Consider the following 19893-nt stretch of genomic DNA (forward strand, 5'->3'; position numbering starts at 1 on the left):
ATAGTTTACCTTTGTCGCAGCCACAAAGGATATCATTTGTGATTTTAATGAGAGCCATTTCGGTACTGTGGCAGGGTACGGAAATCAGATTGAAGGGATTCAAACAAGGAGTTGCGGGAAAGATGGGCACGGATTTGGGAGGCGACAACACGTTCAAGGACTTGAGAGGAAAGGGAGGTTGGAGATGGGGTGGTAGTTTGCAAGGACGGAGGGGGTCAAGGGTTGTTTTTTTTTTTTTTTGAGGAGAGGAGTGATGACAGCAGATTTGAGGGAGAGGGGGCAGTACCTGAGGAGAGAACTGTTACCAATGTCAACTAACATAGAAACCAGAAAAGGAAGTTGGGTGGTCTGCAGGTTGGTGGGAATAGGGTCGAGAGAGCAGGAAGTGGGTCTCATGGACAAGATGAGCGCAGAGAGGTCATGAGGGGAGATCGGAGAGAAACTGGAGGAAGATGTGAGTTCAGGGCTAGGGCAGGGGGGAACCGTAGAGGAAGTTTGGCCCAGTGGGCTAGGTGAAGGGAGGGAAGTGGCAGAGGCAGCTGAATGGATGATCTCAATCTTAGAGAAAAAGAAGTCCATGAGCTCCTCACACTACAACTAAGGATATACTGCACTGGGAATCAATCTTAGGGCTGTAACAATAACAATTAAAAACCCTCCTTGCTCCTTTTCCATAGACTTAGTTGCATGCAAATTACTGTACAAACAAGGAAGTGCTACTGTAGTTCTACAGAGCAATGGACAGCCTTCATTTGGAATAGTGTGTTGAGTTTTGGGCACTCACCTTAGGAAGGTTATACTGGCCTTGGAGAACGCCCAGCAATGATTAATACCTAGGATTAAGGGCTGAGCTATGATGACAGACTGGGTAACTGTAGCTATATTCCCTAGATATGAGCGTGTTGAGGAGTGATCTAATCAAGGTGTGTAAAGTAATGAAGAGAATTGAGAGCATAGCTAAGGAATGACTCTATCCTCCAGTCAGGGAATCCAGAACAAGGGGACATAACCCTAGAATTTGAGCTAAACCAGTTAAAAGTGAAGCCAGGAAAAACACCTCCACACCAAAGGGTTGCCAGAATAGGGAACACACTGCCCCAGAGGAAAATAGCTGCAACATCAAAGGGTGTTTAAAAGGGAGATAGATACTTCCTTGGGAAGTAACAGTATTAAGAGACAGGGAGAAAATATAGCTGCTATGGCTAGCAAAATGGTACAGCAGATTTGTGAATGGAATGGCCTCCTCTTGTTCCTATATATATATTTTAGACGTGTATAACTTTAGGAACATGTTCAAATGCTTCAATAGAATACACGTCCATAGATACATTATGTTTATATGCAGGAATCTCTCCCATATTGTTTTACTTTAATTACATTGTAACCTCATGTCTAATGTTCCAAATTGACTTTTACAACTGAATTGGGTTGATTCCCTCACTTGGGTATTCTCTGACATGCGCCATGAAGCAGCATTTCTCAACTCTAGGAAAATGCATGACTTCAAGCACTGGTACACAAAAAGGATGGTGAAATGTTGTTATCTTGTCTTTGACTCATGGAAGCCACTCGAGGAACACAACTTTTTTTTATTCATTTGCGAGATATGGGCGCTGCTGGCAAGGCCAGCGTCTATTGCCCATCCCTAAAACATATGAAACAATTTTCTGATGCTAAGTTACACTGTGGCGCCACAGACAAGAAAACATGAATATAAGCTTCTGTTACAGTTCTTTGACTGGCAAATAAATACAGGGAATTTTTGCATTCAGTCCATGCCAAACAAGGCGACAATCTGACTGTTTACTACCCCCAATTCAAATGATGAAATACAAGCAGAATTTTGGACATAATCAAGTAAATGCAGTCCCTGACTCAACGTGTATGTTTAGTGTGCCGCAGGCAGCAGCAAAGAGGGCGAAGGATGGGTGCTGATGGCGGAGAGAGAGCATTGGCAATGGTTTTACCAGGGTTGACAGGCTCCACTTGCTGGTCTCTGCAAGCGCTGAGGGTGACTGTGGACATCGCCAGTCACCACCTGTTCTTTCAAAGAAATGTGTACAGCTTGGGTGGTTACAAAGAGAAGAAAAATGGAACCATGCTTCTGCAACATGAGTGCACACATACAGCTTCAGCTGCCTGTCCGCACTCTCCTCTAAAACCAGGTCAACACAAGAGAGTGAAATCTCTCCCCTCTCTTTAGTCCCATGCATTATCCCCATTAAGGAAGATGGAACCAAGGCAGGTAAATGGAGTTAAGATACAGATCAGCTATGATCTAACTGAACGGCAGAATAGGCTCGAAGGGCTGAATGGCCTACTCCTGTTCCTACGTATTATCGAGGGAGTCCACGGATGGCTTGCTCCTAAGTGTGTCAATGAGTCAATCCAAACTTAACATGTGGTGAGTTGTGGACACAAACTGGGGTTGTACCACCCACAGTGCGCTGGTGTACTAACTCATCAGTACTCCTTGTTACAGGCAACTCTGTTCACCTGGTTCCGCAATCTAATGCAAGCATGATCAGAAAATAAAAAGCAAAAAACTGAGCGTTCAGAGGGATTTGACAGACACTGACAGCGGTATTGTACAAATGATGAAGTTGCTCATGACAACCTGCAGGCTTTGGGGTGTCTTTTACTTTCTTGGTTTGCTCTTGCTGTTTGTTGGCCTCTTTCTGTAAGTGTTCCTGGCTCAGCAACTTCCACCTGTTACTGACCTGAAATTACACAAGAGTGAAAGGTTGAGATTGTCTGACGTATACTAGCTCCTTTCAACAAACTGCAGGTATGAAGTAACAATGCCTGCTATTTAAACAACAGACACACAAATTTCAAATAGATTAGGTAGTGCTGTAAAAACTACCTCCATCCAGCAGTCTATCTATTACTTTACTATTGAGTTAAAAGTACTAAAGACTGAACTGAGGAGGGGATTTTTTCACTCAGAGGGTTGTGAATCTTTAGAATTCTCTACGCCAAAAGGCTGTGGATGCTGAATTGTTGAGCATATTCAAGGCTGAGATAGATAGATTTTTGGATTCTGGGGGAATCAAGGGATGTGGGGACCGGGCGGGAAAGTGGATTGAGGTCGAGGATCAGCCATGATTATTGAATGGCGGAGCAGGCTTGAGGGGCCATATGGCCTACTCCTGCTCCGAATTCTTATGTTCTTAAGTTATATTCCCACTGGTATGTTATTCCAATGACAGTGTTGCACTCAACCAACTGCCACAGGCTGCAAAAATATGCAATACCCTAAAAGCCCTCAATTCAAAATTTATAGGACCTGACCAGCCATATGATATAACAAATATCACTCTGTGGGAATGACCCCTGAGCTATGGCGTCAGCTTCACTGATGGGTGCATTTACACTGCTGGCCATGACTTATCCTCTACAATCTGCTTCTGTGTAAATCATCACCCTTAGAAACCATATATTATTCTCCGTCATGTCTGTGTACTGTACTGACATTTGATATCAGCACTTGGGTACTTTTGTTTTACTTGCAGTGGTTCCCCTGCAAATACTGACAGGCTCCCAAAGGACCCCTACATATACTGACACACTCCCAGGGAACCCCCCTGTAAATACTGACACTCTCCCGGGGAACCCACTGTAAATACGGACACACTCCCAGGGAACCCCCCTGTAAATACTGACACACTCCCAGGGAACCTCCCTGTAAATACTGACACACTCCCGGGGAACCCACTGTAAATACGGACACACTCCCAGGGAAACCCCTGTAAATACTGACATACTCCCAGAGAATCTCCTGTAAATGCTGACATACTCCCAGAGAATCTCCTGTAAATACTGACACACTCCCAGAGAATCTCTGTAAATACTGACACACTCCCAGAGAATCTCTGTAAATACTGACACACTCCCAGAGAATCTCTGTAAATACTGACACACTCCCAGAGAATCTCTGTAAATACGGACACTCCCAGAGAATCTCTGTAAATACGGACACACTCCCAGAGAATCTCTGTAAATACGGACACACTCCCAGAGAATCTCTGTAAATACTGACACACTCTCAGGCCATCTCCTACAAATATTGACATGCTCCCTTTTCCTAACTTCCAAAAGACAGTGCCAGCTACCTAAAGGAAAACAATAACAGAGATAACATCCTGTAACTCAACAAATATATAATCAGAAATCTGATGACCTTGCAAACCACAAAAGGTTTCCAGACCCTAGTTTGAAAACATAATTTAGTTATATCATAAAATGTATTTAATCCATATAATGCTGCCTTAATAGCCAAATAGGTTGTAACCTCTTCGGATGCATTCACACACCATCTTTCGTGTCACTGTGAAGCAGGAACTGCTTTCCAGCGATAGTTAAGGTGATCTCTTTGATCTGTAGACCCAAAAGCACTCGGTGGCTTCAGACCGCAGTGTAAACACGATATTCTGGAGGGCAGGTCCCAAAACACAACGCTCAGCCGGGCAAGGAAGGAACTTTTACTGCATGCCCCCCGACACAATTCCTAAAATTGTTGCAACATTTAGTTTTTAATTTTAACCCAGGAGAGATAACCAATCAATGTCTCCAAAATTTAGCTAACTGGTATACATGCATCATCATTATCAGACAATCGCCACAAGCTCAGTTTGTATTTTGGTGGTGCCTGTGTGAACAGGAACTTGGGAGCAATTCACTCCAAGTTCCATCAAAGGGATACTAATGAGCCTTTAGTTGCCCGGGGTACTTACTTCATATATCTTGGTGGAAGGGTCAAACTTCGCTGCTTGAGAGATGTACACATTACTATCCTTGGAAGACAAATACTGAAAACAGAGAGAGAAACTCATTAAAAAAGTTTAGGAAATTGGGAAACAAAAATATTTTTCACAGAAGATAGAAACTTTTCTTTTAATTAGACCCTGAAGAAAAAAATATGCATTTAGCAGCCTCCAACTGAAAGACCGTCATAGAAATTTACGACACTGAAGGAGGCCATTCGACCCATTGGGCTCGATTTTCAGTGTGCCGTGGAGTCGGGATTGGAGGCATGCGGGGGGTTAAATTCCCGAAACCGGGGGTCCCGACACCATCCCGCCCCCAAGCCACTTTCAAAGGAGGCGGGTACCTGCCCCGCACTGGGACCCGCCTCCCTGAGGCGGGAACGGATTAGTGCCAATTAGCTGCCTGTTAACAGGCAGTTTTTAGCCTAATCCCTATTTTTATGCTTGAACTGTGGGATTCCCGACGGCTCCAAACCACGCCAAGTTAGAGGAGTCGGGCCGTCGGGTTGAAGGGCTTGGAGGGGTCGAGATGTCGGTGTTCAGGTGAGTGATGTGTGCAAAGGTAAGTGTGTTTGGTGTGTCTAAAGTGATTAAAGAAGTTTAAATGACCTTTTCAGCCTTCCTTCCTTTAGGTCTCGGGAGTCCCTCATCTCACCGGCAAAGAAGGCAGAATGGCTGCAATCTGTCAAAAGTGACAGCCTGCAGCTTTCTGTGCAGGAGAGATTTCTAACTGAGTCTGTGGAGAAGGACTCATGTTAGAAGTAAGACTGTCAGTGTTTGACAGCTTCAAACAGCTGTGAAACACTGATATTTCATCTGTCAAAACATCTTGACAGATGAAATTTCAGTCTGTGACGTCACCTGTTGCTGGGCGGGCTCAACAAGGTCAATCAAGTTAAAATCACGTGGGTTGGCCGCATCTTGATGGAGGCGGGACTACAACCCCGAAAGTTGTAGTCCCACCTCCAACCCGACTTCTGAATGAAATTCCAGCCCATTGTGTCTGTACCGGCCGAAAAACAGCCATCCTGCCTAGTCCCACTTTCCAGCACTTGGTCCGTAGCCTTGTAGGTTACAGCACTTCAAGCGCATATCCAAGTACTTTTTAAATGTGATGAGGGTTTCTGCCTCTACCACCCTTTCAGGCAGTGAGTTCCAGACCCCCACCACCCTCTGGGTGAAAAAAGTTCTCCTCAACTCCCCTCTAATCCTTCTACCCATTACTTTAAATCTGTGCCCCCTGGTTATTGACATCTGCTAGGGGAAATAGATCCTTCCTATCCACTCTATCTAGGCCCCTCAATCAAGTCCCCCCTCAGCCTCCTCTGTTCCAAAGAAAATAACCCCAGCCTATCCAATCTTTCCTCACAGCTAAAATTCTCCAGTCCTGGCAACATCCTCATAAATCTCTGTACCCTCTCCAGTGCAATCACATCTTTCCTGTAATGTGGTGACCAGAACTGCATGCATTACTCTAGCTGTGGCCTAACTAGTGTTTTGTACAGTTCAAGCATAACCTCCCTGCTCTTATATTCTAAGCCTCCGCTAATAAAGGAAAGTATCCCATAAGCCTTCTTAACCACCTTATCTACCTGTCCTGCTATCTTCAGGGATCTGTGGACAAGCACTCCAAGGACCCTCTGTTCCTCTACACTTCTCAGTATCTGACCATTTATTATGTATTCCCTTGCCTTGTTAGCCCTCCCCAAATACATTACCTCACACTTAATTCCATTTGCCACTTTTCTGCCCACCTGGCCAGTCCATTGATATCTTCCTGCAGTCTACAGCTTTCATCCTCACCATCAACCACACAGCCAATTTTTGTATCATTTGCAAACTTCTAAATCATGCCCCCTACATTGATGTATACCACAAAAAGCAAGGGACCTAGTACTGAGCCCTGCAGAACCCCACTGAAAACAGCTTTCCTGTCACAAAAACATCCGTCGACCATTACCATTTGCTCCCTGCCACTGAGCTAATTTTGGATCCAACTTGCCACTTTTCCTTGGATCCCATGGGCTTTTACTTTTTTGACCAGTCTGCTTTGTGGGACTTTGTCAAAAGCCTTGTTAAAATCCATGTATGGTGTGGAGATGCCGGTGTTGGACTGGGGTGGACAAATGTAAGAAGTCACACAACACCAGGTTATAGTCCAACAGTTTTATTTAAAATCACAAGCTTTCAGAGCGCTGCTGGGGTCAACATTTGACCCCTTGTGACCCCATCTCATTGTTCTTTGATGTAATGTTTTCCTGACTAACCTGTTTGGACACCATTCACACCTTTGATTGCCGTGATTATCTCTCTGCCGAGGTGTGATAAATGGCAGTTAGAAAGATTACCTGTAATCATCTGGCATTATTCTCTGACTATATAAGCTGTGTCTATATGCATCTCTCCACTTCACCTGACGAAGGAGCAGCGCTCCGAAAGCTTGTGATTTCAAATAAAACTGTTGGACTATAACCTGGTGTTGTGACTTCTTACAAAATCCATGTAGACATCAAATGCACTAACCTCATCAACAACTTCAATCAAGTTAGTCAAACACAACCTTCTCTTAACAAGTTCATGCTGACTTGTCCTTGATTAATCCTTGCCTTTCTAAATGACGATTAATACTGTCCCTCGGAATTTTTTCCCAACAATTTGCCCACCACCGCGGTTAGGCTGACTGGCCTGTTAATTACTCGGTTTATCCCTTTCTCCCTTTTTGAACAACGGCACAACGTTAGAAGTCCTCCACCACACCTGTAGCCAGAGAGGATTGAAAAATGATGGTCAAAGCCTCCGCTATTTCCTCCCTTGCTTCTCTTAACAGCCTGGGATACATTTCATCCGGGCCTGGCAATTTATCTACTTTCAAAGATGCTAAACCCCTCAACATTTCCTCTCATCTAATATTTCACAATCCTCCTCAACTACAATGTCTGTATAGACCCTCTCTTTAGTGAAGACAGATGCAAAGTATTCATTAAGAACCATACCCACGTCTTCTGCCTCCACACACAAGCTTCCTTTTTGGTCTCGAATAGGCCCTACTCTTTAGTTATCCTCTTGCTCTTTATGTATTTACAAAATATCTTTGGGTTTTCCTTGATTTTTCATGCCCTTGATTTGCTTTCCTTTTTAATTTCACCCCTGCACTTTCTATACTCCTCTCGGCTTTCTGCAGTATTGAGCTCTTGGTATCTGACATAAGCTTCCCTTTTTTGCCTTATCCTACCCTGTATGCCCCTTGACATCTAGATTTGGGAGTCCCACCCTTTTTCTTTGTGGGAACATATATGCTCTGAACCCTCACTATCTCCTCCTTGAGTGCCTCCCACTGCTCTGACACTGATTTACCTTCAAGTAGCTGTTTCCAGTCCACTTTTGCTAAATCATATCTGTACACCTCTTCACAACCACAGACATTGCAGCTCAGAGAATGCCTGGTAGATATGTGATTCAAGTAGGGTAAACTGGAGGTCATCTGACCTCTTGCCCCTGTCCCCGCCACCTCCCGAATAATGAAGTTTGTTCCTGTAGCAGTCAAAATTTTCCCTAACAGGAGGAGATTTATTTTGGTAGCTACGCGTTAGTAACATTGTAAAAACAACTGGAGGATTTCCTCCAATCAGATTTTCTCGGCAAATCAGAAACATTTTGCAACGTATTTACCATTAGAAATACTGAACATAGAAAACCTTCCCATTATAAAGTTATGACATCACTAACATATATAAAATAAATACACAAACACTTTTGAACAAAATCCTGTAGTGCAGCTTACCATTCTGAAAGGGTTTTCAAATGATTCTAAAATGGTTCTTGCTTTCTGTTGTGCTGTTGTCAATGTTTCATCTTCCTTTTCATTTGTAACAGAATCCTGTGGTGAAAATAAAAGAAGTCACTTAATCCACATTAATGTAGCACATGGAGGAAACCTTGTACAGGTCAGTTACCAGATGGCTTCTTTTTAAAAAAAATGTTTCATCGACATCTCTGCCATTGCCTAAATATTTAACACTGCCCTGAATGAGCTGACTGAGATCAATGTTGTTCTACAATTATCTAGAGGGAGCCAGCCTGGGACCACCCAATTGTGAGATGCAACACGGTTGTAGTGCCTGCCTGCATGGCGTCACTAAATTTTACCCTGGATAACGTCAAGCAAAGTAAAGTATTAGAAATTAAGCCCTAGCTGGTCCATGATCTTCAACACACAAGTGAGGTGAACATATTCATGATTTTTATGTATCTATCAACAATTTCTGGTTTGTCAATTGGGGTGGGGTGGAGTGAGGAGAGAAAGGGGGGGGGAAATATTTTAACAATGAAGGCCTATCTCAGAAAAACACTCTTGGCTCAGTTGGTAAAAACACCATCCAGTGTGGAAGTGAGCTACAGTATGCACAGCAGGAATGCCAAGCTAGCTCATTTCAGCTGGGGTAGTAGTAATAGGTGTACCATAAGAACATAAGAAGTAGGAGTAGGCCATACGGCCCCTCGGGCCTGCTCCGCCATTCAATAGGATCATGGCTGATCCGAATCTAGACTCGCGTCCACTTCCCTGCCCTCTCCCGTAACCCCTAATTCCCTTATCTGCTAGGAAACTGTCTATCTCCATTTTAAATTTAAATAATTGGTCTTAGCACCCTGCTTTAGGGAAGGGTGAAGGAAAGGGAGTCAAGGTTCTTTCTCCTGAACATTGTCCAGTTATCCTGCTGGAAAGTGAATGTGCATGCGGATATTGGATGACAATAGGATTGGGCGCAGCTGTGAAGCTACCTGTAGTTGACTAACTTGTTAACATTCACTGTCTATGTCCACAAGTAAAGAATGGCCATGTGGGTGAGGTACGGAAGGGCTTCTGGTGCCCATGTAGCCATACCCCAGCATAGGTCAGCACCTTCAGAAAAGTGCAAGGGTGGAACTTGGGGAAAAATATAAAGAAAAACACTTGGACGATCAAGAATTTGTAGCTACAATGACACTGCTTTTCCCTCATTTGATTCTACCATCTCTGAAGCTGTTCACTGTTCTGGATCATCTCACTATTTTGGAATACTGTACCGTTTTACGGTTAAGCTAACTAAAAGAGCGCATTTCTCCGGATTTGGAAAAAAGCTCGTCTCTCATTCAGCAGCTTGGCGGAGATTGACAAAACCTCACACACAAACTGGTTTGTTGTTTAATCGGGAATTGGAATCAGTAAAGGGTGCAGCAAACACCTTAAACCACTGTACAGTATGCACCAGCAACAGGTGGAGTTACCTAGTAACAGAAGCACCTACGTCAAATATGGTAATGATCGCTTTGGCGGAGGGGAGTGTCAAGGTCATATTGGCATCCTCCAAATCCGGAAATAGTTTACTGGTTTGGATCAGTGGCACTGAAAGAAATAAGTAAACGGCATATTGTTTATTTTCTCAATTTGCATCGCACATATTGTGGAGAAATCTTTTTGATTCAAGAGCGTTGCGATTTACTTTACCACAATAAGTTTAAAAAAAATTGAAAATGGGGTGGGGGGGCGCACGGGTTAGTGGTGGGGGACGGGGTGGGGGGGGAAGGTAGTAGTGGAGGGTGTGCAGTTTACTGCACCAGTGCTGCTGAATGACACAATCTTGGGACGTAGCACCGTAGGAAAGCACAAGCCAGAGCCAAGCCCCTCCTTCAGGCTGGCTCAGAGTGGCAGTGATTGACGTCTGGGAACTGCTCAGCTGCCCAACCGCTTCAGCACGGTGCAGAATAGATAAAAATAACAAATGGGCCACACAAAGGCCGCAAGCCTTGGCTAGTAGCCGCAAAGCAACGGTGCATCTACCTCCTGCAGTCTGCTCCTGAAATACATCAGCAATTTCAAACAGCAATGTCAAATTCTAATGGTTCATTTGCAACTAAACAGAGGAGCACTGTTTAATTACATTGAATTCATTCTTAAATTTGAATCTAACTTAACGTTCGACCAGGAGTTATCGTGTATATAATCCCCGAGTTCAGTATTTTCTAATTCGTTGCGTCTCACAGGGTTCTATGGTGTACAACTAAGTGGCTCAAAGAGACACTAAGACCATAAAATTACACCGTGGAATACAATGGCGTTAATGCTGAATGCGCCTCTCTAAAACCAGGAACAACTATTTAACTCTCACATTAACACGTGGTGGCCGTCATGTTCTCCATACCCACAAACGGGGGCTCTGGTGTTACAATATCAGACTATTTCCGGATAGCATTTTCTTTTAATTGTATTTTAGTGGAGACGCTTTAAACAAGGTTAACTTCTATACTAGAACACTGGAGAGGAATTTCAGATGAATTATAGTAATAGTTCATAATCTCATATCCCATAGCGTTCAAGTTTGACACCCTGTAAAACAGGCAGTTTATAGAACTACAAAAAGGAACGTGAGAGAATTAGTGGGTGAATGAGGTAACGTATGATTGTGGAATAGCAAACCACCAATACAAGTATTTAAGTATTATTCCTAAGAGGTTATTTTACTAGTTCAACAGCATTGCACTGAACCAACTAATAAAGAACTTCATCTTATCTGATGGATGTTGACTGCTATTAACACTCTATACTCGCACATATTCTTTGACTTAATAAGGGAACGCCAGTTAATATGACTCTCTCATATAATGCAACATGAAAAAAGAATCAATAGTAAGGTCTAGAAGCTTTAGAACAGAGACAAGGGTTTACTTTTCTCTGGTTGCGCACTGACTAATATTTACAAGTAAAATTCAGCATGGACCTGTTGGGCCGAATGGCCTGTTTATGTGCTGTAAATTCGATGTAAAATTCCTCTCTGCACTATTGTAACGCAGTCATGATCCATTTAAAATAAACTGATTAAAACAGCGTACAAACAAATTTTACACAAACCCATTTAACCTGTGTGCCAGCAGAGGAAGTTAAGCCCATTAACAGGGACAGTATTGAAAATTCAGTACACTGAAGTGATGCAACATGAGCTCACTGTAGCAAACAGGGAAACTAAAATAAGGAGCCGAACTCAACTTCTCAACTCTTATTTCCTTTGGGTTATTCGAACATAGCAGGTTCTTTCTGGAATGCACTGCGGTCATTACTGGTTGAAGTATAAATCCTGTGGAAAACAATATTACTTCGAATTTTGAAGATTTTAATGTCACAGCATGATTTTAAAATGGACATCTGGAGTGCTCCAAAAACAGTCAGTGCCACCAAAATCCCTCTTTGTTCCAATGCACTCTGTCTTCTGCGCCCCGAGGCTGAAGAGCTACTTTTGTGCAGTTTAATTTGCCAAATGGCCGTAGCTCAATGAATTATTGACTCTGAAATTTTTCTATATTGCTTCAACCCTCAGACTAAATGATCTTTTGGACTAGCACAGAGTAAAAGTAATTTAATTCCATCATTAAGTGTTCTCAGTACCTTAAATACTTTAGCAAGTAGGTTCCATCTGAGAAACTTTATAGAGGAAAATATTTGAAGCATTTTGTGAAATGTACCACTGTATACAGTGGACTTACCCATGCAGACCTGATATGCCTGGAATAGGCTATAAGTGGAAAAATCAGACTGCCTGCTGTGGAAGTCAAAAAGCATCAGGGAGGAGTGGAGAGCAGAAAGGAGAGGGGGCAGGGAGGAGAGGGGGCAGGGAGGAGAGGGGGCAGGGAGGAGAGGGAGGAGCAGAGAGGGGAGGGAGGAGAGAGGAGAGCAGAGAGGGGAGGAGAGAGGGCAGGGAGGAGAGAGAGGAGCAGAGAGGGGAGGGAGGAGAGAGGGCAGGGAGGAGAGAGAGGAGCAGAGAGGGGAGGGAGGAGAGAGGGCAGGGGGGAGGGAGGAGCGGAGGGCAGAGAGGGGAGCGGAGGAGCGGAGAGGGGAGGGAGGAGCGGAGAGGGGAGGGAGGAGCGGAGAGGGGAGGGAGGAGCGGAGAGGGGAGGGAGGAGCGGAGAGGGGAGGGGGGAGCGGAAAGGGGAGGGGGAGCGGAGAGGGGAGGGGGGAGCGGAGAGGGGAGGGGGGAGCGGAGAGAGGAGGGAGGAGCGGAGAGCAGGGAGGGGAGGGTGGAGCAGAGAGGGGAGGGAGGAGAGAGGGCAGGGAGGAGAGGGGGCAGGGAGGAGAGAGGGGAGGGGAGAGCAGAGAGGGGAGGGAGGAGAGAGGGCAGGGAGGAGAGGGGGCAGGGAGGAGAGAGGGGAGGGGAGAGCAGAGAGGGGAGGGGAGAGCAGAGAGGGGAGGGGAGGAGCAGAGAGGGGAGGGGAGGAGCAGAGAGGGGAGGGGAGGAGCAGAGAGGGGAGGGGAGAGCAGAGAGGGGAGGGGAGAGCAGAGAGGGGAGGAGCAGAGAGGGGAGGGGAGGAGCAGAGAGGGGAGGGGAGGAGCAGAGAGGGGAGGGGAGGAGCAGAGGGGGGAGGGGAGGAGCAGAGAGGGGAGTGGAGGAGCAGAGAGGGGAGTGGAGGAGCAGAGAGGGGAGGGGAGAGCAGAGAGGGGAGGGGAGGGGAGAGCAGAGAGGGGAGGGGAGGGGAGGAGCAGAGAGGGGAGGGGAGGAGCAGAGAGGGGAGGGGAGGAGCAGAGAGGGGAGGGGAGGAGCAGAGAGGGGAGGGGAGGAGCAGAGAGGGGAGGGGAGAGCAGAGAGGGGAGGGGAGGAGCAGAGAGGGGAGGGGAGGAGCAGAGAGGGGAGGGGAGGAGCAGAGAGGGGAGGGGAGGGGAGGAGCAGAGAGGGGAGGGGAGGGGAGGGGAGGAGCGGAGAGGGGAGGGGAGGAGCAGAGAGGGGAGGGGAGGAGCAGAGAGGGGAGGGGAGGGGCAGAGAGGAGAGGGGGGGCAGAGAGGAGAGGGGAGGGGAGGGGCAGAGAGGGGAGGGGAGGGGAGGGGCAGAGAGGGGAGGGGAGGGGAGGGGAGGGGAGGGGAGGGGAGGGGAGGGGAGGGGCAGAGAGGGGAGGGGAGGGGAGGGGAGGAGCAGAGGGGAGCGGAGGAGCAGAGAGGGGAGGAGCAGAGAGGGGAGGAGCAGAGAGGGGAGGAGCAGAGAGGAGAGGGGAGGGGAGGAGCAGAGAGGGGAGGGGAGGAGCAGAGAGGGGAGGGGAGGAGCAGAGAGGGGAGGGGAGGAGCAGAGAGGGGAGGGGAGGAGCAGAGAGGGGAGGGGAGGAGCAGAGAGGGGAGGGGAGGAGCAGGGAGGGGAGGGGAGGAGCAGGGAGGGGAGGGGAGGAGCAGGGAGGGGAGGGGAGGAGCAGGGAGGGAGGAGCAGAGAGGGGAGGGGAGGAGCGGGGAGGGGAGGAGCAGAGAGGGGAGGGGAGGAGCAGAGAGGGGAGCAGCGGAGAGGGGAGGAGCGGAGAGGGGAGGAGCGGAGAGGGGAGGGGAGGAGCGGAGAGGGGAGGAGCGGAGAGGGGAGGGGAGGAGCGGAGAGGAGAGGGGAGGGGAGGGGAGGAGAGGGGAGGGGAGGAGAGGGGAGGGGAGGAGAGGGGAGGGGAGGAGAGGAGAGGGGAGGGGAGGAGAGGGGACGAGAGGGGAGGGGAGGAGAGGGGAGGAGAGGGGAGGGGAGGGGAGGAGAGGGGAGGGGAGGGGAGGGGAGGGGAGGGGAGGGGAGGAGAGGGGAGGGGAGGGGAGGGGAGGGGAGGGGAGGGGAGGAGAGGGGAGGGGAGGGGAGGGGAGGAGAGGGGAGGGGAGGGGAGGGGAGGGGAGGAGAGGGGAGGGGAGGGGAGGAGAGGGGAGGGGAGGGGAGGAGAGGGGAGGAGCGGAGAGGGGAGGGGAGGAGCGGAGAGGGGAGGGGAGGAGCGGAGAGGGGAGGGGAGGAGAGGGGAGGAGCGGAGAGGGGAGGGGAGGAGCGGAGAGGGGAGGGGAGGGGAGGAGCGGGGAGGGGAGGAGCGGGGAGGGGAGGAGCGGGGAGGGGAGGAGCGGGGAGGGGAGGAGCGGGGAGGGGAGGAGCAGAGAGGGGAGGGGAGGAGCAGAGAGGGGAGGGGAGGAGCAGAGGGGAGGGGAGGAGCAGAGAGGGGAGGAGCAGAGCGGGGAGGGGAGGAGCAGAGCGGGGAGGGGAGGAGCAGAGCGGGGAGGGGAGGAGCAGAGCGGGGAGGGGAGGAGCAGAGAGGGGAGGGGAGGAGCAGAGAGGGGAGGAGCAGAGAGGGGAGGAGCAGAGAGGGGAGGGGAGGAGCAGAGAGGGGAGCGGAAGAGCAGAGAGGGGAGGGGAGGAGCAGAGAGGGGAGGAGCAGAGAGGGGAGGAGCAGAGAGGGGAGGAGCAGAGAGGGGAGGAGCAGAGAGGGGAGGGGAGGAGCAGAGAGGGGAGGGGAGGAGCAGAGAGGGGAGGGGAGGAGCAGAGAGGGGAGGGGAGGAGCAGAGAGGGGAGAGGAGTGGAGAGCAGAGAGGAGAGGGAGGAGCCAGAGAGGAGAGGGAGGAGGGGAGGAGCAGAGAGCAGGGGGGGGAGGAGCGGAGAGCAGACAGGGGAGAGGAGAGGGAGGAGCGGAGAGCAGACAGGGGAGAGGAGAGGGAGGAGCGGAGAGCAGGGAGGGGAGGGAGGAGCGGAGAGCAGGGAGGGGAGGGAGGAGCGGAGAGCAGGGAGGGGAGGGAGGAGCGGAGAGCAGAGAGCAGAGAGCAGAGAGCAGAGAGGAGAGAGGAGAGAGAGAGGAATGAATATGGTTTGAGCAGGTGTGGTTTGCCTGGTTTATCTGACCATCCTGACAAACTGCCTCCGCATAGTAACGGCCAGCAGAAGCAGCAAAACGTGTAAAAATACCCACAAGCCTCAGCCTACCTGAGTCATGAACAACTTGCATGTCGCCCAAGAAATGGGAACTATCATGAGGTCCAAACAGCGGGTTCTCAGTTTTCTGTAAAAACAAAATTACAGTAATATCTCCTTATTTATCAGGAACAAATGCTGATTTACCAACAAGCAGCACATTGTCTTACTAAATTATACTCCAAAGTATTATGGCTACTTCTCACGAAAAGACCAACTGATTTAATCTTTCCAGGAGGAGTGGGACAGTAAGCTGTGAGGAGGACACCGAGTCTGCAAAGGGATATAGACATGTTAAGTGAGTGGCAAGAAGGTGGCAGATGGAGTATGATGTGGAGAAATGTGAGGTTATTCACTTTGGCAGGAAGAATAGAAAAACAGAATATTTTTTAAATGGTGGGAAACTTTTAAATGTTGGTGTTCAGAGGGATTTGGAGGTCCTCGTACAGGAAACACAGAAAGTAAGCATGCAGGTACAGCAAAGCAATTAGGAAGACAAATGTCATGTTGGCCTTTATTGCAAGGGGGTTGGAGTATAAGAGTAAGGAAGTCTTGCTACAATTGTACAGGGCCTTGGTGAGACCACACCTGGAGTACTGTGCACAGTTTTGGTCTCCTTGTCTAAGGAAGAATATACTTGTCTTGGAGGGTATGCAACGAAGGTTCACTAGATTGATCCCTAGGATGAGGGGGCTGTCCTATGGTGAGAGATTGATTAGAATGGGCCGATACTCTCTGGAGTTTAGAAGAATGAGAGGTGATCTCATTGAAACATACAAGATTCTGAGGGGGCTTGACAGGGTAGGTGTTGAGAAGTTGTTTCCCCCTGGCTGGAGTGTCTAGAACTAGGGGGCAGTCTCAGGATAAGGGGTCGGCCATTTAAGACTGAGATGAGGAGGAATTTCTTCACTCAGAGGGTTGTGAATCTTTGGAATTCTCTACTACAGAGGGCTGTGGATGCTCAGTAATTGAGTATATTCAAGGTTGAGAGATAGATTTTTGGACTGTAGAGGAATCAAGGGATATGGGGATCGGGCAGGAAAGTGGAGTTGAGGTCAAAGGTCAGCCATGATCTTATTGAATGGCGGAGTAGGTTCGAGGGGCTGTATGGCCTACTCCTGCTCCTAATTCTTATGTTCCAAGGCAAGTGGAACACAAATGTAGGATTGTTTCTAATATTTTTGCTGCTTAACTGCTGCTCAGCTCAGCCACGGAGAACTAGCTCTTCAAATAGCGACAACTGCAATAGTATAATGAACAGTGTGAAATACTAACCATCAACTAGATCAATTAGAGTTAAATACTTACATCTGCCTTTAGTACTGGGCCTTTCTTCTGTTGCAATGGCGCTGATTCTGTCTGGAGAGGAAAGCATTAGCAGTTAAGAGTTTTTTCTCTGTTTCTTACATTGCTGTAAGTCAAAGGAGTTTCCATTACACTCGGGGAGCTCAGATTCAAGAACCTTATTGCCTATTAATGTGCAATAATCCCAATATATACATGTCCAGATGCAAAGAAAAAGGGTGGGAAAGACAAAGTAAAACAAAATGCACTAATGATTAATAGAGCATTACGCAACCCCTGTGAACAGGTTTGTATGGCGTGACACTAATGGAAGCAGTTTAAAGTTGGCTTATGTTGAGTTTAGTAGCGTGCTATTGCTGTCAGTTCCCAACACACAGATCTGTTACAGTCAACCCACAATGAAACAGCTGGATTCACTAATTTTGGAAAGACCTGCACTTGGGAACCACTGGTACTAGCAGGTCGCTAACCCAGGACACTGGCAGCACCAGCAGGTCACTAACCCCAGGGAGCTGGCTGCACTAGCCACAACAACTTGCATTTATATAGCGCCTTTAACGTAGAAAAACGTCCCAAGGTGTTTCACAGGAGTGTTATCAAACCAAATTTGACAGCCATATAAGGAGATATTAGGACAGGAGATTTGTCAGAGGTAGATTTGAAGGAGCGTCTTAAAGGAGATAGTGAGGCAGAGAGGTTTAGGGATGGAATTCCAGAGCATAGGGCCTAGGCAGCGGAAGGCATGGCCACCAATGGTGGAATGATTAAAATCAGGGCACGATAGAGGCCAGAATTAGAGGAGCGCAGAGATCTCAGAGAGCTGTGGAGGTTAGAGCGAGAATCGGCGGGAATCGCGGGCTGAGCGGCTGTATAAAGGCTCCCGAGACCCAGGTAAGGCCTCAGTGCGAGAATCGGCGGGAATCGCGGGCTGAGCGGCTGTATAAAGGCCCCCAAGACCCAGGTAAGGCCTCAGTGCGAGAATCGGCGGGAATCGCGGGCTGAGCGGCTGTATAAAGGCCCCCAAGACCCAGGTAAGGCCTCAGTGCGAGAATCGGCGGGAATCGCGGGCTGAGCGGCTGTATAAAGGCTCCAGAGCCCAGGTAAGACGTACCAATCTCCAATCTTGGAACTCGGAGGGAAGGAGAGAGGTAAAAAGTAATCCAAGTGTGACGTCACCAGAAAGCGGGTAAGTGATTGGTTGGTAAGTATTTCTCCCTTTTTAAGCTTAAATCTCTTTGGTTTATAGTTTCTAAGGTGTGATATTCACCATTTAGAATCGGGGCAGAGGGTATTTAAGAATAATATTAATAAATTTAATTAATTACATAGAATGGGAGATCAGGTGATGTGTTGCTGCTGCAATATGTGGGAGCTGGTGGACACCATTGATGCTCACGGTGATCACATTTGCAGTAAGTGTTGGCTGCTCGAGGAATTCCGGCTCCGTGGTGAAGAGCTGGAGTCCGAGCTTCAAACACTGAGACACATCAGGGAGGGGGAGAGTTACCTGGACTCTGTGTATCACGAGGTATTCACACCAATTAGATTAATTAATTCAGATGTAGTCCATGGCCAGGGTCAGGATGGTGTGACTAGAAGTGAGGCAGGTACAGGGATCCAGGAGGTAGTGTTGGAGGAGCCGCAGCCCTTGCACTTGTCCAACAGGTTCGAGGCTCTTACTCCCTGTGAGGATGGGAACAGGGACTGCGGGGAGGATGAGCAACCTGGCCACAGCACCGTGGAGCGGGGGGCCATTCAAGTGGGGGGAGTTAAAAGAAATGTTGTAGTGGTAGGGGGATAGATAGAGTTCTTTGCAGCCGAGAGTGAGAGTCCCGAAGGCTGTGTTGCCTGCCCGGTGCCAGGGTTAAGGACATCTCCTCTGGACTGGAGAGAAACTTGGAGCAGGAGGGGGAGGATCCAGTTGTCGTGGTCCATGTTGGTACCAACGACATAGATAGGACAAGGAAGGAGGTTCTGCTGAGGGAGTTTGAGCAGCTAGGGGCCAAATTAAAAAGCAGAACCACAAGGGTAATAATCTCTGGATTATTACCTGAGCCACAAGCAAATTTGGCTAGGACAAATAAAATTAGAGAGTTAAATGCGTGGCTCAAAGACTGGTGTGGGAGAAATGGGTTTTGCTTCCTGGGACACTGGCACCAGTACTGGGGCAGGAGGGAGCTGTTCCGTTGGGACGGGCTTCACTTGGCCAGTGCTGGGACTAGAGTCCTGGCGGATCATATAACTAGGGCTGTAGAGAGGGCTTTAAACTAACTAGTGGGGGGGAGGTTCCTAGAGAGCAAATAATAAAAATGGCAACAGAGAAGGTCATAGACTTAGGTAGCAGTGGGGAAATTAAAAACCAGAGCATGTCAGGAAGGGGCAGAAGGTATGGAGTAAAAGGTAAAGTAATAAAAAGGGCAAAAGCAGGAACTAAGTGTCACAAAACATCTTTGAAAGTTCTCTATCTGAATACACGTAGCATTCGTAACAAAATAGACGAGTTAATGGCACAAATAACTACATATGGGTATGATCTTGTGGCCATTACAGAAACATGGCTGCAGGGTGACAATGCCTGGGAATTAAACATACCAGGTTATTTAACGATCAGGAAGGACAGGCAGGAAGGAGGGGGAGGTGGGGTGGCTATGTTAATAAAGGAAGGAATCACTGTAATACAGAGAAGTGATATTGGGTCAAAAGATCAGGATAATGAAACAGTTTGGGTGGAGGTAAGGAATAATAAGGGGAAAAAAACACTAGTGGGCGTAGTCTATAGGCCTCCGAACAGTGGCAACTCTGTTGGACGGAGTATCAATCAGGAAATAGTTGAGGCTTGTAATAAGGGAACATCTATAATTATGGGGGATTTTAACTATCATATTAATTGGACAAATCAAATTGGGCAGGGCTGCCTTGAGGATGAGTTCATTGAGTGTATTAGGGATGGGTTTCTTGAGCAGTATGTAACTGAACCGACCAGGGGGCAAGCAACCTTAGATCTGGTCCTGTGTAACGAGACAGGATTAATTAAAAATGTCCTAGTAAAGGATCCCCTTGGAATGAGTGACCATAACATGGTTGAATTCCATATTCAATTAGAGGGTGAGAAGGTT

General features: G+C 48.0%; 1 protein-coding gene across 1 annotated transcript in view; it reads right to left on the reverse strand.

Moving 5' to 3' along the window:
- The window catches only part of exosc10 (exosome component 10), an 88565-nt gene that overhangs the window by 13880 nt on the left and 54792 nt on the right, over positions 1-19893 (reverse strand). Inside the window, exons 15-20 of the mRNA XM_085966852.1 lie at positions 16781-16831; positions 15485-15560; positions 10055-10152; positions 8551-8646; positions 4737-4811; positions 2618-2720 (exon numbers count right to left, since the gene is read on the reverse strand). Of these exons, the coding sequence (XP_085822978.1) occupies positions 2618-2720; positions 4737-4811; positions 8551-8646; positions 10055-10152; positions 15485-15560; positions 16781-16831 (499 nt within the window). The remainder of the gene's footprint in view (positions 1-2617; positions 2721-4736; positions 4812-8550; positions 8647-10054; positions 10153-15484; positions 15561-16780; positions 16832-19893) is intronic.

The sequence above is a fragment of the Somniosus microcephalus genome, chromosome 25 (assembly GCF_052327205.1).
Source record: "Somniosus microcephalus isolate GS21.2 chromosome 25, FLI_Smic_1.0, whole genome shotgun sequence".
Taxonomy (NCBI): domain Eukaryota; kingdom Metazoa; phylum Chordata; class Chondrichthyes; order Squaliformes; family Somniosidae; genus Somniosus; species Somniosus microcephalus.